The sequence below is a fragment of the Perca flavescens genome, chromosome 10, assembly GCF_004354835.1.
Source record: "Perca flavescens isolate YP-PL-M2 chromosome 10, PFLA_1.0, whole genome shotgun sequence".
In the NCBI taxonomy this organism is placed as follows: domain Eukaryota; kingdom Metazoa; phylum Chordata; class Actinopteri; order Perciformes; family Percidae; genus Perca; species Perca flavescens.
The window spans coordinates 27,614,291-27,632,707 of record NC_041340.1 but is presented as its reverse complement, the minus strand read 5'-3'; the positions used below and the strand labels follow the sequence as shown (position 1 = coordinate 27,632,707).

Below are 18,417 nucleotides of genomic sequence, written 5' to 3'. Positions count from 1 at the left end.
TGAATTTAATACATTTTGAGCATTTATTTTGTCATTTATTTAGTGTGACATAGTGCTGGGCGATATAACCAAAAATGTGTACCATGTTATTTTTATAAGATACTGGAGGTTTCACAGTATATCATCATATTGTTTTTCTTTTGCATGACTGGGCCTTTATTTAGGTTTACAGAGGCAAATTCTACTGCCTGGGGTATATCAAATATAAAACCATTTAAAACTATGTATAGACTAATACAAAAGTAATCCCTCTCAATCATCACTGATGACCAACTAGAAGTCAGACTTTTCCCTACTATTATAAGGCTTGCACCACCTAAGCCGTATGAATGTAACTAAATGACTTTTCTCAGATTTACCTTAATGATTATAGTTGTTTATTATCTGCGCTAGCTTTGTCAACATTTTAGACACAGATGTTGTAATAATAATGGTCCAAAATGATGGTAAATTTAAATTGAAAGAAGATTTTCTTTTTTTCTTCATGCACCTAAGTCTTCCACAAAGCTAGGATGTACCCTGCCTCTCGCCCAGTGTTAATGGATGGCTGCAGGATGTAACCCTAATGTAAAATTTTCCTAACATTGGAAAGTTATACGGTTTTAGTTTCATTTTATTTATTTTTTTCCAGCGGCTTAATTTTAAGTGGCAGCAGTTAGAAAGTTATAGCCGGTACACACCAACCAGACGGCCGATCGTCGACAGAAAAGCCAGTCGAAATGATCAGTCGGGTCCCCGAGGTCCAAAAACTGCCTCGGAACACACTGAGGCGACACCGACTTCACAAACGTAATTCGTCTACATAGCAGCAGGCGGCGCTACTCTGTATTGTTGCCCAAGAAATGAAAACCGGCAGTTGATTGGACGAACGCGTCACATGGGTTTGTTTTCCCAGGAAATTCAAAGCCAGACTGTCATGGCGGCTCGTCCAGAATACGATCTAATATTGTACTAAAATAATTCACTGAAACATGTTTCTGAAAACATTTTAAGCGAGAAATAAGCCATGCAGTTGCTGAATCTGTCTTCATTTCAGATCGACAAAGGTCAGTTTAAAAGATTTTCGTCAGATTTTGAGAGACTCTAGTCACGCTCATTTCGCTCGCCATTTCCGGGTTTCGGCGCTGTGTGTCCCGGGCGTTAGACGTTTTCAGTCTTAACACAGTCAGAGCCTGCTGGTAGCTTTGCTTCTGAGCCAGCACCAACACAGAGGAGGAGCTGTACAGTTGTCTTCTGTGTAAATGAGGACACATTTACCCCTTTTTCTGCAGCTGAAGATTGACCCTGTCAGACTTGTTGTAGCCATTTGGACAGAAGGGGCAGAAACCTGTGGAGTGTACCAATGGCAATGTTCATAGAAGAGCTAGTGAATGTGTAGACTTAAATCTTTTTTTTTGGCACTCGCCACTGCATCGAGGAGGTAATCTCTATATATGGGAGCCCTAGACTTAAATCTTTAATTATTTGCCCAGATATTTATGTGGACTGGACCAACTAAAGTTGAAGAAGGAGTTCCAGCCCCCAAAGAGGGCAACCCCCTGTTTGGAAACCACTGGAGTAAACAAAAGAGATACATTTTGTTAATTAGTGAGCTTATGAGGTCTTGGTATTTTTGAACTTAAGACAGAGCCAGGCTAGCTGTTTCTCCTGCTTCCAGTCTTTATGCGAAGCTAGTATAATCATGTCCTGACATCTCTGTAGTGAACACAGAGCCATGAGAATGATATCCATATGAACAGAATTTCCCAAAATGTTGAAGTATCCCTCCTACCAATAAAATTAGGCCGATCAGTTAGAGTATTGACTGGCTGATATAACTTCCAAATCTGCTATGGGAACACCGTGGCATTGAGAGAAATTTGGAGGATGGGCCAAGAAAAGTTTATTTTAATTTTTAATTTTTGCAAATAAATGCCGACTACAGTTTCTCAGTGCTCAAGTGATGTTTTTAAATCTTGTTTGGTCTGACAAACTGTCCAAAACCCAAAGATATTCAGTTTACAATGATATAAAACAGAAGAATGCTTGCTCTTGGGAGAATTACTGGAATAGTTGGGTCTTTGTAAATTATAGAGTGTGGTCTAGACCAGTGGTTCCCAACCTTTTTTCCTTGGCGCCCCCCCTACTCATGTCTAAGAAAAGCTGAGCCCCCTCCCCCGAAACCAAAGTTGAGGTAACTCTCGAGATAGAGCCTTACTTTCCTTTTTGATACAGAGGAGTTATCAGCACTGTTACGTTTCTCCTCCATGTTTCATTCATAAAATTGTGATGCCGTGGCGGCAGGAAAAATGAGGATACAACAAAATATATAGTTTTCATACTGACTTTTGTATACATTAGATATTCTAGTGTATTATCATCATTTGTTTAACATGTGCAAAACAATTTTTTTTACCTCAACCTCAAACCAGATAAAGACTCGCGCCCCCCCTGTGATCTTTGCCGCCCCCCCTGGGGGTGCCCGGACCCCAGGTTGGGAACCACTGGTCTAGACCTACTCTATCTGTAAAGTGTCTTGAGATAACTCTTGTTATGAATTGATACTATAAATAAAATTAAATTGAAATTGAAGAAAGCAGCATATCCTCACATTGGTGAAGCCATAATCCGAGAAGAAAAAAAAAATAAAGTATAAAATGTCCCTGGAAACAGTATTACATAACGTTAATCAAGTACAGCTTAAGAAGATTTCAACCGTGAGTTTTTTTACCAACAAAATACAGCCACATAAGTTAAACAATAAATGAATCATCAAAATCGTTAATCGACCACATCGCTAATTCATTTGTCAATCAACTGATTGATTCATTCATTAAATGTATTAATCCAATTATAATTTTTCAGCTGTAATTCTTCTCATTTTTGATCAGTCAGTAAACGGTTGATGTCATGTTCCATGGTGGACCTAATCTGTCTTTTTACATTGCATGGGTTTCCCTCTTTAGAGAGCTTGCGTCATGTCACCAAAGCAACCGCACTTGTATGATGTAATGACAGGCAACACGCACACACACACACAGCTGTCTGCCCAGCTGCTATTCAGTCTATCAATATGAGTATTTAATGTGTCAATCTGTTGTTCAGTCATCTTTTCAGACTGATTTTGAAGGGTTATTTCACCCAAATGGGACAATTTCATCAAAATCAATCAGGGCGTTTGCATGCAGTTTAAAAAAAAACAATTATATTCGGGTTAATGCAATACCCCGATCTCAAATGCCATGTAAACACCTCACCCCGGTTAACGGAGGTAGAGAACTCCTTCACTAACCGGGGTATCCTTGCATGCATACACCTTAACCGGGCTATTATCGGTTTAAGCGTCTGCGCACCGTTTTTACACACCGTTACCCGAATTAGAGGAACATCGACAGCAAAGAGCCTGCGGTCCGTCTGTTTTACTCCCCGCCGAGGCTGCAACGGACATCGTGAGATGGCTTAAACCTACTGTCCATCTCCGGGGCTGTCACCGCTGTGTCTCGGCAAAAAACAGTGGAGAGAACGAGCAGCCCCCGCCAATAGGGTCCAACTGCAGCTTGCAGCAGTCGCTCACGCCACGCCCCCTTTGCTCACGCCACGCCCTCCGCTCACTTTGCTCACGCCACTGCTGCAAGCCAATTGCACCTGACTGCAGTACGCAGATCGGGGTTGGGCCAAATGTGGGCGGAGCTAAACGATGGGCGCGCCATCTGGTGGCGGACATCAGGCAGCACATTCTCAAACGTCAATGCAACACCTTTATAATAATTATAATATATATTATATATAGATATATAGATTATAATAAATAATGATATTTGAATTGTAAAAAGGAAAAAAGAACGGGTTGGGTTTAGGAAAAGAAGAACGGGGAAAGCAAACATGACTCCCGGGAAATGAGCCCTGGTCTCTGGGAAACGCCAGACAACAACTGACGGTTGTAAAGGCAGAGGCGGAGTGCCCGCGGACGGACGCTGGCTGCCCGCGGACGGACGCTGGCTGGCCGCGGACGGACGCTGGCTGCCCGCGGACGGACGTTGGCTGCCGGCTGGCTGCCCGCGGACGGACGCTACCTGCCGGCCGGTGGTCTACAAAATTTCCCGGTAGATGTTTTGGTTCCACTCCGCCGCTGGGTTAAGGAAAAGGATAACGGGGAAAGCAAACGTAATTTGCAGGAAACGAGCCCGTGTCTCTGGGGGACGCCAACAACGGACGGTTGGGTTAAGAAAAACAACAACGGGAAAAGCAAACTTCACACGCGGGAAAAGATCTCCTGTCAGCTTCAAAGGCCTGTGTTTTCCCCTCAGACCAATTGCCAGAGTGATAGAGAAATGGCTCTGCCAATTGCTATATGGCAAGTGGGCGGAGTCAAACGTTTAGCTCCACCCACATTGAGCCACTCCTCGATCTGCGTACTGCAGGGCTTACTTACTTACTTACTCCTGCAAGCTGCAGTTGGACCCTTTTCCCCTTCTCGCCCCCGCTGCAACCGCTGGCTAATGTTAACGTTAGTTAGCTAGCTAACGAAAGTTTGCTAATTCCACCCGACACTGGTTACAGATTATGTTCTAATGAGCCAAACAAGTTTTCAGTTGTCTGGTGGGAACACTGTGCTGTCCCATGGTGAGATAATGTGTAAATTAAACATTAAGTTGCTACATTTTACAAATTTAGTGATTGGTCTGTGTAATTTTGACATTGGTCAACCGGAAGAAAAAGCGTTGTGCGTTGGCAGAGCGCCACCTACTGTACCGGAGGTGGGGTTACTCCTGTCATTCTTCCCATTCTTCCCCGCTCATGTATACGGGGAGAACTGGCCTAACCCGTTTATTCACGGTTACTGCTGTGCATGTATGCGCCCTGATTGTCACCGATGCGATCATTGTGACATGTACCTGTCCCCACCCCCAAGTGATATTTTCCCCTAGAAACATAGTTTTTCTGATCCAGATATATTGGGATTTTTTTAAAGTATAATTTTAGAAAAAGAATATTTAAAAAAAGACATCATGTACATAAAAGTCAAAGAAGTTTACTTTAGGTAAACAATTTAGTACAAAGAAAATCAAACTGCCAGTTTGGGATTGTGGTTCACAGGTTCTTAATGAGCAAATTTGTATATGCTAAAGTAGGCCAAAGTTCAGCCATACTACGTTGTTAGCTTCTAGCAAAAAGTCAGGCACTGCTAGGCACTGTTAGGCAAGGACACTAGTGGTGCGTCTCAGCATAGCCATCTAGCGTTTAAATACAACATAAACGTGAACCACTGTCTTACCATGAATATTTTTGCACGTAAACTAAAAAAATAAATAAAAATCCATCAAAATAACATATCGCGATACTCAAGTGTATCAGATTTTCTCTCACACCCCTAATAGTTCAACGTTTTGGGAAATATGATTGTTTGATATTGATAACAGTCTGTGCTTTAGGGGTCCGTGACAATTTCTTAACACCGGTGCGGTGACTGTGAGCAGCCTGAAGTTTTTGTTGTCATGGTGAGGTTGCCAGGTTTGGTACTAGTGCCTGTACAGAGACTGGGGTTTGTATTTACAAAGGAGCTTATCTTACCGCTAGGAGTCCTCCAAATTAACACTTAAAGTTCCAGCTAAGAGTTTCCACGCACTTGCTGAGAGACACTTTTATTAAAGAACTCCTAAGCTGAGAGAAGAGGCGGGGTTGCTATGAACTCACCATGTCTACAGTGATTGTCGTTTCAATAGGTGACAGACGGGGCATTGAATTGGTAAGGTAAAAGAACGGACTGGAGCACACTGATTGAATTGCAGCCTTTATATTATGCAATCAGATTAATGTTTTAACCCCACCGCATCTTCATTTGAGTCAATAAAGAAAAAAATATATATAGTCAACCAACAAAAGGTGAGCAATTCTCATTGGATTTGTCAATGTCCAAGTGCCACTCCCCATGTACCACAGTCACATCAGAAACAAAAGAACACATATATCTCTTCAAATTACAAAGTGTGGCTGTATATCCGGTTTACCTTTTTGAATGACAAATTCAGATTACCGCCATCTGCTGGTATAAAGGGGTCGGGTTCGGGTCTTGTGGCTAGTTCTTCCTTCTTCCTCTTATCCCTTGTATTGTCCTTCGGGGTCCCCAGGACCCGTTCAGTTTATTTGATGTTTTTGCATTGACCTGGCGTTGAGCTTCGTGTCCCCCGGTGACCCCCGCATACTATGTGATGTCATTTCACATGAACTGTCACGGGGGCGGGGTCCCAGAGACCCGTGCTACAATCGAACGCATTTGGACAGGCTAATACAAAATATAAATAAACTAACCAAGTCCCCATGACACGAAGGACAATACAAGGGTTAACCTACGCTCTTTTGCGTCTGATGGCTTGTTAGCATCAAAATGGCTCCATGGTAGGTACGCTTTGCGGAGGCAGGTTTACCCCCTTGCAGTTTACACATGCACTTCCTGTTTCCCACTTTGACCCATTGTAGTTGAGATGATAGAGCATCATTAGCAACCAGTCTGGACCCTGGAACTCTCACAAACTGTCTTTCACACTAATCTCATCATTAATAGAAGACGGCTGGTACAAGTTCCCCCCTGATGCCAGTAGATTGAGTGCAGAGATTGATCAATGTAATATGAAACATTTGAATATGTATTACATTGTGGCAGTGTGAGTGTGTTGATGTCAAGATTAGCCCGTCCTGAATTCGGAACAGAAGCTTTCAGTCACAGCGCGCTTCTGTCCCCACCTCCTTCCCTGTGCTCGGCCTTTTATCCACAACATAGAGAGGAAAGGGGATGGACAAACAAGTGTGTGTGTGTGTGTGTGTGTGTGTGTGTGTGTGTGTGTGTGTGTGTGTGTGTGTGTGTGTGTGTGTGTGTGTGTGTGTGTGTGTGTGTGTGTGTGTGTGTGTGTGTGTGTGTGTGTGTGTGTGTGTGTGTGTGTGTGTGTGTGTGTGTGTGTGTGTGTGTGTGTGTGTGTGCGCGTGTCTGTCTGCATGGAGTTGCATCATTCTGGCTGGGCTGAAAGGCTGCTATGATGTAACTGGCAGCAATACCTCGAGACTGACAGAGAGAGAGAGAGAGAGAGAGCAGGAGCTACTGAGAAGAGAGAGAGAGGGGGGGATAGGTTAATGGAGGGAAGAGAAAGGAGGAGCGGGAAAGAAGAATAGAGAAGAAGCAGAGAGTATGGACAAGGAAGAGAGAGGAAAAAAATTGGGAGGAGGGTTGAGGCAGAGCGGCTGTCTGGGCATTTCTAAACTGAAATGAATGCAGACACTGTAAAAGAAAGAGGATGGCTGACCGTGGCCTCTCCCAAAAATCACCACCCTGGTGATCACAAATAATCCAGAAGAGAGTGAGTGTGTGTGTGTGTGTGTGTGTGTGTGTGTGTGTGTGTGTGTGTGTGTGTGTGTGAGAGACTATATTCGTGGTGTCCAAAAACCAGGAGTCCAGTATACTTGTGGAGTCCCGACAGCTTTGTGGGGCCAAAAATGGTTTTAGGATTAGGGATAGAATTAGGTTATGGTTAGGGTGAGGGTAAGGGTTAAGGTTAGGCATTTAGTTGTGATGGTCAAGGTTAGGGTAAGGGGCTAGGGAATGGATTATGTCAATGACGGGTCCCCACAAAGATAGTGCCACAAACCTGTGTGTGTGTGTGTGTGTGTGTGTTTTGGGCTTAGTTGGCCTTTCTACTGGAACTCAGTAACGTCTCTCCTGTGGTGTTTGTGAACTGCACTGGGGATACGGAACGTAACACTCTAAGGGCCCAAACAGACCAAAAAAAGCAATCCAGCGATTTGCCGCAGGGTAGTGCGGCGGTGGGAGCGTCACTGAAATGGTCCATTTGTGTGACGTCCTGTTGTGTTCTTTAACTACTTACTACATGGCTAAATGTTTTATATCGTAGCATACCAGGGAACTGGTTAAAAACAAAAAAACGCGGAAAAACACAAATCTTACTTAATTGTGAAGAAGTGGCTGCAACATCTCTGTAAAATCCACAATAAGAATATTAGGTGTTTTTTTTCTATTCTTCTCTCTTTTAAAGGCATCATCGCTAAGATGGCTTCTGTCCCTCTCCGCCATATTTAGGAAAAAAATAATAATACATTTTTGACACACACACAGTTTGGGGGTTTGGTGCACCCGGATAGTGCCCAGGAGATGAACTAGTCATAGATAAGGTGTATTGGAAAGGGGAAGCATCACTAACAAAGTTGTGTGTTTATAAAAGAAAAAACTGTTCTTGTTCAGTTGTATTTGTCTGTTCTGTATGTTCCAAAAAATATTAAAAATAATAAAAAGTTGATCTAAAAAAAAAAAAAAAAAAAAACTATATACAGATAAGAAAAAGCAGAAGCCACAAGCACAGAGGTAAGGTGAACACTGTGTCAAGACATGATGCATCGTAATGGTGCAATAGAGCTGAGCAATATATCGATATTATATCGATATCATGATATGATCTCGTCTTAGATTTTGGATATCGTAATATGGCATAAGTGTTGTCCTTTCCTGGTTTTAAAGGCTGTAAAGTGAGGTCATTTGAACTGAACTTACCAGACTGTTGTAACTGTTCTATTATTTGCCTTTACCCACTTAGTCATTATATCCACATTACTGGTGATTATTTATCAAAAATCTCATTGTGTAAATATTTTGTGAAAGCACCAACAGTCAACACTACAATATCGATATCGAGGTATTTGGTCAAAATTATCGTGAAATTTGATTTTCTCCATATCGCCCAGCCCTATGGTGCACACGTTCAGACTCGGTCTCTCCTCGAAGGCGTTCGTCTTGCTACGCTCGGTTGTACACGTCGAAAGTGACCCAAGTAGTTTTAGCGTAGAATGAAAACACGAGCTGAGAAAGACTGAAGTTCAAATCCTGCCTGCTCTCACACGTCCCCACAGCTGGTCAATCACCGCATGAAGTGGACCGGATTATTTATTTCGGATAACTCAGACAATCTTGACACACACTTTGTTTAAAGCATACTGCGGCCTTTACATAATCAATTTCTGTGGATTTTGATTCAATCATATTTCATTTGACATTTTGAAACAAATATTCATTACCAGCTGACATTAAGGTCATATCGGACTTCAAAAAATTTCCTTCCAGCATTAAGTTGTGGCTAAAGGCAAATCAAAACTTTAACCATTTTTAACTATTGCTATTAGTATTATTTTGTTTTTCTTGTGTAGTGAGTGAAGGTGTGTGTGTATGAAGAAATGCCTACGATTTTACCTTTTTATTTCTCTTTTTTTTTTATGCATGTATCTGTTTTTCAAACCAGGAACAAGAGTTGAGAATTAGCACTAGCTATAAACTCTATATGCTGCGCATCAGTTACGGGCTTTGTATTGTAACTATGTTTGCTTGTATGGTCCCTGTTAAATAAACAAATAAATAAATGAATTTAATAGGTCATATATACATTGCACCAAGTACATCTTTTATTCAAATGCTGAGGATAAACATAAAGTTCAACTTTTTTATGTAATTGAATGTTTCGATGAACAGTCCTCAGGTTTTTGCCACTACAGCGTTTACATGTACTCAATTTTACATTTGCAATGAGGATAATATTAAACCTGCACTTCTTTAGATAATGTTCGAGTTCTCGGTCTACAGTAGATGAAACGCCAAAACCAGGCGTGAAATACTTCTCACGTAGTTGTATCTTGCTTCGTTTATAAGAATGATGTGGACCTGTGTGAAAGGGCTCTGCTCTAACTGCTTTCTTGTCTCTGGTTTTTGCCCAGGTGTTCCCACACCAACGGAGGAGGTTCTGCACCACACGCTCGGCATGCTGGTCCGTGAGCGGAAGATCTACCCGACACCCGACGGATATTTCATTGTGACCCCTCAGACTTACTTCATCACTCCGAGCCTAATCCGAACCAGCTCCAAGTGGTACCACTTAGACGAGCGAGCCGCTGACCGACACCAACAGCAGCAGCATCAGAACCAGCAGCAGCATCAGCAGACGCAGTGCACCTCCCCTCTCTCTGGCACCATCACCCCGTCCACCTCGGGAGCCGCACGAGATCGAGCGCACCCAAAGTCCAGCCAGAACCACAGTGCGGGAGGCGGAGGCGGAGGCGGAGGAGGAGGAGGAGGAGGAGGAGGAGGAGGAGGAGGAGGAGGGGATTCTTTTTACAACAACAGTTACCGCGGAGACGACCCTCCCAGCCACCACACCACCCTGCAGCGTCGATCTCCCAAGGACCACCGGGAGGCGTACTCGTCCCCACACTCCCCTCAGACACCTCCTCAGCAAGCAGGAGGCAACACGGAAAAGAGTCGCAGCACCCTTGGGTTCCCCTTCAAGACGGATACGCTCACCAAGCACCGAAGTGGGGGAGTAGGAGGAGGAGGAGGAGGAGGAGGAGGAGGGGGAGGAACGGGAGAGACCGAGAAACAAGCAGGTGGGGGAAGTGGTACGGGAAGTCGGAAATTTGGTTTAAAGCTGTTTCGTCTGAGCTTTAAGAAGGACAAGGCCAAGCAGCTGGCCACCTTCTCCGCACAGTTCCCCCCTGAGGAGTGGCCGCTCCGCGACGAGGAGGCGCCCAGCCAGCTGCCCCGCCACGTAGAGATGGAGATCATCCGCCGAATCAACCCCGATCTCACCGTGGAGAACCTGGCCCGGCACACGGCGGTCATGAAGCGCCTCGAAGAGGAGCGGGCCCAGAGGAGCAAAGCGTCGTCTGCCAATCAGAGCTCCAGGAGCAGGCGAAGCGGGGGGAGACACCGGAAACAGTCTCAGACCAAACTCAGCCGCTCGCACAGCAAGACGAGGGCGTCCCGCGGCGAGCCAAGCGACGGTTCCCACCTGGAGCTCGCCGACCGGGACTACAGAGCCTACTCGTCCTCCCTGGCTCGCTCACCGAGGGAACACGCCCTGGCCATGGAGCGGCAACGGGCCCGCCTTCACCTGGCACACAGCAACCCCAACATCCTCGACTCCTCCCACCTGCCCGTCACGCCAGAGTGGGACGTGTCCGGAGAGCTCGCCAAGCGGCGCACCGAAATGCCTTTCCCCGAGCCGAGCCACGGCCCGTCGGCCCACCACTCCAAAGTCCACCGCTCGCACTCCCACACCCAGGAGAGGAAGTCCCGGAACGAACGCAGCGACAAGGCCAAGGAACGCTCCAGATCCATGGACAATTCCAAAGGACCACTCGGAGCCGGCTTGATCGGACCACCCGACTATTACGAGGATCGGAGCCGCTACTACACGGACGATGGCACCCTGCGAGCCAATCAGAGCTCTTCTCACTACTCTCGAGCCACCCCACCCTCAGCTAAACTGCCCGTGGATTCTCTGGGGTTGGATGGTGGCAGGAGTTTAGAGAAGAGTAAGAGCAGGGACAGCCTGCCGGCATACTCGCCCAAACCACTGCTCAGCGCCGTCCCTCCTGACGATTACTTCCAATGCGCGGGTTCCTCCGAGGCTGCTCTCACAGCAGCCAACCCAATGGGAACCCTAGGCAAAAGTAGCCACGAGGGATTAAAACTAGGCAGCGCTGACAGGCAAACAGACAGACAGACACCCCATCCTCTAGAAAATAAGGAGGACTTGTCAAAGGTGGGACCTAAGGGTGGCAGCCTGCCTCCGATACCCCTCTCTATCCCCGACCCGCCACTTCCTAATGGACGCCCTCCCCACAGTGCCTCCTCTGGTCAGGAGAAACGTAAGGAGATCTTTAGTAAAGACACACTCTTCAAACCTCCTCCTAGCCTCCCTTTGCCCGGCTACAGCTCCCTGAGAAAACCCCCAGCCCTCGCCTCCTCTACTCTGTCCTCGTCCTGCGATGCACTTGATTCCCAGGAGGCCTTTGACGCTCCCAAACCCCTGGTGGCTACGCCGTCCGCTCCCGCGCAGGGGATTGAACCCTCGACCGGTGCTGCAGAGGCTTCCTTTGACTACTACAACGTCTCAGACGACGACGAACTCGAGGAGGGGGGGACTAAAAGTCGAGGGGAGGGCGAGAAGGCCGGAGGAGGCGTTGCCGGGATGGGAGGAGGCGGGGCAGGGACCATGCAGTGGCTGTTGGAGAGAGAGAAGGAAAGGGACCTGCAGAGGAGGTTTGAAAGAACCCTCACCTTCCCTGGTGCTAAAGAGAACCTTCCAGAGCCCGGTCAGAACCAGCAGTCAGCCCACTCCGCTCGACTCGACAGTATGGACTCCAGCTCCGTCACTGTCGACAGCGGATTCAACTCCCCACGGTGAGAACATGTGTATATACTGCATACATATGTACATACCCAAACTGTTTCTGCAGGTGGATTGGCAGCAGGTGTGACATGACACACACACACACACACACACACACACCCACTCACTCACACAGAAGCTGTGTTCGAAACCGTTCCCTCATTCACTCACTCACTATTTTCCTATAAGGGGGGAACGGTACAGAAGTCACGGTTCGGTTCAGACATCACGGTTCGGTTCGAGGTTTGGTACAACGGAGGGAAAAGCAAAACAATAATGCAGAAGAAAAATGTTGTATTTTTGTGCATGTCTCAGGCTGTACCACCTAGTGTCATCCAGTCTCTCCCCTGAGCTAGCTGCCACAGCGTGAAGTGTGTAAAGTGAGATGTAAACCGTAAAAAGTATCCCACATCATCTCCAGACTCCATCTGGAACTTGTAAACAAAATAAGACGATCGGCTATAAAACTGAAAATACAGCATCTCTGTTCTCTGCAAAGACAAACTGAATCACCTGATTAACGCAACGTTATCACGACGTCTCCCGGCCATTTTTCACCGCAGAAAGCTGCTCCCCGCCTGGCTTAAAGCCAATGTAGTGAATTTCTGGAATTGTTGGGTCTTTGCAAATTATAGAGTGAGGTCTAGACCTACTCTATCTGTAAAGTGTCTTGAAGTAACTCTTGTTATGATTTGATACTATAAATAAAATTGAATTGAATTGTTCTCGATACAATATAGGCACATTTACCACTCTCATTTTCCATTCATCAAATGCAATGGATTGCATTGTGGGATGGTTAGCAAAATGTTTTCCTTCCTTTCTTTTTAGTTTTAAGGTAAGCTGATCATTTCTTTTGGCACACAAGAATAGAGAAGACTACAGGTGACATTTGCAATAATAAATCATGTCCTACTTTTATGCAGTTGTAAAGTATTATCAGTAGTTTTTCAGCAGACAGAATCTGGGTCAGTCCATCTGATAATTTGGTTTCGCTATCAGCATTTGGAAAAAAAACTTTCTAAATTTTTATAAATAATTAAACTGTTATGCTTGGTTACTTTTCTTGAACCCAAAAAGCAGCACTCGGGCAAATACAAGCAAGAGTTCAAGTAGATGTATTGAAAAGGTCAGAGAGATGGAGTTTGTTGAGCTCGGAGTGTCACGGTGGAGCCGGGCAGGCAGAGAGAGCGGGCCTGGCGGCTGGGAAACCGACTGAGGAGACGCTGGACGAGGCAGGCAGACAGGGATAACAGGCAGGTAATGGACCTGAGGCACAGGTAAACACAAGGTGAGGCGAGGCAGGATCCAGAAACCCGGAGCTAGAGCTCAGCGCGGCCGAGGCGTTAGTGGCGAACTGAACAAACTGACGGAAGTCTAGACCGTAGTGCTGGCGCAGTTGTACTTCTGGAGGTTGATGAGTGGATGAGTTGCAGGTGCACAGGTGGATTGGCAGCAGGTGTGAGTCGGAGCACCGTTCTCCCTCATTCACTCACTCACTATTTCCTATATACAGTAGTGTTTATTAAATGGTGAAATAGTGAATTTTTCAAACATTGTTGCGTCCGTAGGTGCGCTGGTTATTTATGAGACAGAAGCAGGCGCACCATGTAAACAAATGGGAGGAGAGTAAAAGGTTGTATATACGTTGCATGTTACATTTCCACTGTTTAGAAACGAAATCCCGCTCCATTTGTCCTTTTCGGGTTCCCGCGGGTCCTTGTGCTTCTTCTTCTCCTCCTCTGGGAAAACGCAGCCGCGTTGCATTGTTGTATACAGACATGAACCGCGGAGAATTCGAACATCACTACAAAATGGCGAACACACTATAAAGTGCACTGTTTGGAACACAGCTACGTAGCGAGAGTGACAAACAGCCCAACAAGAAACACAAGGGCAGGGTAAACCGCTGAAAACGCAGGGAAAGAAGGAGGGACACCCACCGATCATTCACTCATTCACTCACCATTCTCGATACGTGACACACTCAATAGTCAACGGTGTCAGATTACTGTCATTGTGCATCTATCAGATACAGTGTATGACTTGCAATTTATGGAGTCGTTAGCAAAAAGTAGCATAAGTGTTTTAGGGTCCAAAATGGAATCCGCTATATCAACACAGGCCTATTTTCTTTAACAAACCATATCAGTAATATGATATTCCAAGTAGTTTACAAATGAAAGTTATCTCAATATCATCGGCAGGGATTTGGCTGCAGCTGCTGACACCGTGGTAAAAAGCAATTAATATTACCGATTATCGGTTATTGCTGTCGGCCCTGAAATTCCATTAGGTTTGTTGTGGCTGATACCAGATACAAAAACCACTAATATTAATCTTACAAATGCAAAACTGTGAAAAGGACATTAGATAAATATATATTTTTGGATTGACACGTTTATTTTTTATAATATAACACCATTGTTTAGAGAGCCTTACCATCCCTAGAGTAAAGATTGCTCATTTCTGTTTGCTGCCGAAATGCCCTCAGCTTCGGTGCCGAACGTTCGTGTAGTCAGCCAAATTAGCCTATTTTTGAATCGGACACTGGTACAATCTCCACTACCGCTGTCCAGCGTGATCAGGAGGGGCGCTCCACGGCGGGCTAGGATTTTTATAACTGAACCATGACCTGGACGCACACCTGTTATTCCTCTTAATTGTGTGGAAATCTGATATTTTCACATCACAGAGTCTTCCGTGAAACTCGTGTAACTGTTCTAGGAGTTTAGTGCGGGGCGGCTTGTCTGCAGGTGCGCTGGACTGTCCTGTAACTGTGCGGAGGACTGAACATTAGGTTTCTCATGAAAATCCCAATGATTTAAAGTGACTATATGTAACTTTTTGATGTTTCTGAAACTGTGTAATTTTCTATCTGATGATCATAAATGACCTGTAACAGCAAACGAGGCTAACCGTGAAAAGAACGCTATTTTGATATGGTTTTTATTAATGCCTCTGCCCGGGTCCGATTTTCCCACAAAGTCACAGAATGATATTACGGCAGGTAGACGGCGCTACAGTAACACGTTGTGACGGGTCACAACGCCGTAACACCAGAAAAGCCTATGCAGCCAGGAAAAAGGTAGCATGAGATCTCTTTACGTAGGCCTAATTATATTTTTATGTTACTGTAGAAGTTATCTGCTGTCGTTATGGCGGATACTGGGGCAGGACCATCACAGGGAAGAAGGAAATTAACTGAAGAACTAAAAGCTAAAAGGGAAAGTGAAAGACCACAGGCGAAACAGAGTCAATCTCGCTCAGGCTTTCAACTGAGACAATGATGCGGTTGTAAATGATTCAAAAGCCACCCCCAGAAAGTCCTTCTTGACTTTCCTAGCACACAGTACCGAGCCTCACTGGCGAGGCTTACATCCTCCTTTTGTAAATCTCAGTCTAACCCAAACACACTGAAACAATCAGGAAACAATCGGGCAGTATTTTCCTGCTGAGCTCGCTTTCTTTGGAACCAACTTTTCATTGTTTTGTCTTTTCATTCAGCGAAGGAAATTAGACAAGCTCAAAAATCTTTACTCACTTTAATATGACCAATTATTACACAGCCTGTCTTTGCCTGATCCAGTCTCTTCTCCTCCCCAAAGTTAGACAGCATTACAAGGATATAGAAATCGGCCTTTTGGAAGCCTTCCATTCTGGCGTACTTAGGTAAGAAAGAAAAATAATATAGTAGGTGCGACTAGCACATCTGTGCCCGGGTTCAGACTACACAGTGGTTTTGTTTGCTTTGATGGTCCCTTTGTCAGATTTGCAATCATAGAGTCATAAATTCTTGACGTGATTTGACCGATGATGCTGGCTGTGTTGGGTTTTCGGAAAATCAAAAAAAAAGAAAAGAAAAGAAAAAACAATTGTGTGTTCCTCTTTCGCGTCGCAAAATTTACAGTTGTGCATGGAGCCAGGGATGTAGTACTTGAGTCAGGACTCGAGATTCTTTTCTGTTGTCTCGCACTCGTCTTGGACTCGCTGGAATTTGAACTCCGACTTGACTCTGCCGTGGACCTTTTTCACAGCAGACATGTTGACTTGTCATAGTAGGAAAAGCACAGCTGAATTTGATATCCTTAACAATGGCTTTCAGTGAGTCAGCATGCACAATACCAGGACCTCTCCTAAGTGGAATGCAGCCATCATTAATGGTTTTTAATACACCTGTGCTTTTCCTGCTATGACATGTCAACAAGGTCTATTGGACTCGCCAAATATTCTAGTTGGTCTTGACCGAGTCCAGCACTATATGCTTTTGTTCTAAAGTAACCTTTTAATCCTCCTTTGATGAAGCGCAATCGTTCAGAAAACCGGTATTAGTTTATTTCAAAATCCATCTAGAACAGGCATCGTGATTGGTCGCCTGGTATACCACTGGCTGCATCATATACCTCCATCATCAACCATTTTCATTTTGGCCACAGACACCATGTCAGCGCGCACTTTGTACTATGGATTCTTCAGGACAAGTAATAAGTTCAAGAATGGGAACATTTCCATTTTATATTTTAAGTAAATAATGTGGCCTAATTTGACCCTTTCTTTCTACGATCTTGACCGTCTCTCATTTGGACTCGGTCTTGACCTGGACTTGAACCTTTTTGGTCGTGGTCTTGACTCGGTCTCAGTTGGTCCTGGTCTTGGACTCGAAGGGAACACGTCGTGGAAGGCAAAAAATAAATCTTACAAATGCAGCGTTTGTTGTTGTCCACTAAAGACACCCTACGAGGGAGAAATTGTCACACGCTTTCATTGTGTAGTCTGGACCTGACGTTAAGGGTTACTTCCCCAAACAAGAGGAGGAAGAGTAAATCATGCCTACGTGTGTTGTCGACTCAGCAGAGATAACATTAAATGAGAAAAGTTGATTTACAGGAGAATAAATATTTGAAAGCCGTACAGAATGCCCCAGAGCCTTACTTACTGGGTTTGTATTTTAAGGATTGATTTATTGCATATTCCTCTGTGTTGTGACGATGATCAAAAATCGGAATGTCTGTCACACAGGGTATTCAATTCAGTTCATTTCATTTTTATTTATCCCTAAAGGGCAATTCAATTTAGCTGTCAACCAGTCACATAAAAAAACAGACGGACAAGAATAAACCATCGCAATCATTCAGTCAACCAACATGTCAGTAGCAGCACGTCAACAAGTGGGAAACCCAGGCAAGAGCAGCAAAAGCACACACAGGTTGCCGAAATTAAGCTAAACTAAATAAACTAAGTGGTCCTGGTGTCCTGATATGTGTCCTGGTCATTTGGTGTGGGGTTTCATTAAACCCATTCCCACTTTTTCAACTCTTCCTACTACTTCACCTTATACTTCCACATTCAAGCCCGCAATCCAGTGTAGCTTCCGCCTTCCACCATACAGCATTCACACCGCAATTTCTTCGCAAATTGCATTCTCTGGTTTGGTGTTGTGGTTCCATCGTTTCTCATTATGTGTTACTGTCTCTCCGCAGAACAAGGGAGAGCCTAGCGTCCAACACCTCGTCCATCGTGGAGAGTAACCGCCGACAGAACCTGGCGCTGAGTCCCGGGCATCTCGGCATCACCACCGGCACGGGGCCCCCCTTCTCCTTCCGCGCCATCCCAGAACCTTCCGGCACCCAACCAGAGAAACTCCAGAAGCCCAGCGCTTGCCTTGCGTCAATCACCAGCGTCTAGGGGCAGAACTAAGGGCTGGGCGGAGCCCATGGAGAGGGGCCAGAAAAGTAAAAAGCCCCCCCGCCACCCCCACCCCCCTGAGGACTGTTACATCTTTAGACTGACTGAATCAGTGGAGCTGCCACAGGCCCACTGTGGAACTATAGCTATTAACACGCACTCGCGCGCGCGCGCACACACACACACACACACACACACACACACACACACACACACACACACACACACACACACACGGACAGATACAAACAGAGAAATTTAGACCACCACAAAACTGCTTTCTCTCTCTCTCACACACACAGACATAATGCATAATACACACCAGGCCACTGGGCAGACTCTGACCATGTCATTCTACAGCCTCTAGTTTACACACTGCTGTTGTGTTGTTTCACTTTCACGTGGGTTCTAGTGTGTGTGTGTGTGTGTGTGTGTGTGTGTGGCTATGTTTGTATAATCTGTAATCTCAGGTCATGTTATTTCCACTCTCATTCCAGCTGCTCCAGATAAGCGCATCTCCCTCTAGTGGTGT

The 18,417-nt window shown here is 45.3% G+C and overlaps 1 protein-coding gene across 1 annotated transcript in view; it reads left to right on the top strand.

Moving 5' to 3' along the window:
• The window catches only part of LOC114562449 (storkhead-box protein 2), a 72,679-nt gene extending 54,610 nt beyond the window's left edge, over positions 1-18,069 (top strand). The window contains exons 3-5 of the mRNA XM_028588823.1: positions 9,745-10,083; positions 10,138-12,211; positions 17,681-18,069. Coding sequence (XP_028444624.1) covers positions 9,745-10,083; positions 10,138-12,211; positions 17,681-17,885 — 2,618 coding nt within the window. The 3' untranslated portion in view covers positions 17,886-18,069. The remainder of the gene's footprint in view (positions 1-9,744; positions 10,084-10,137; positions 12,212-17,680) is intronic.
• The last annotated feature ends 348 nt before the right edge of the window (positions 18,070-18,417 follow it).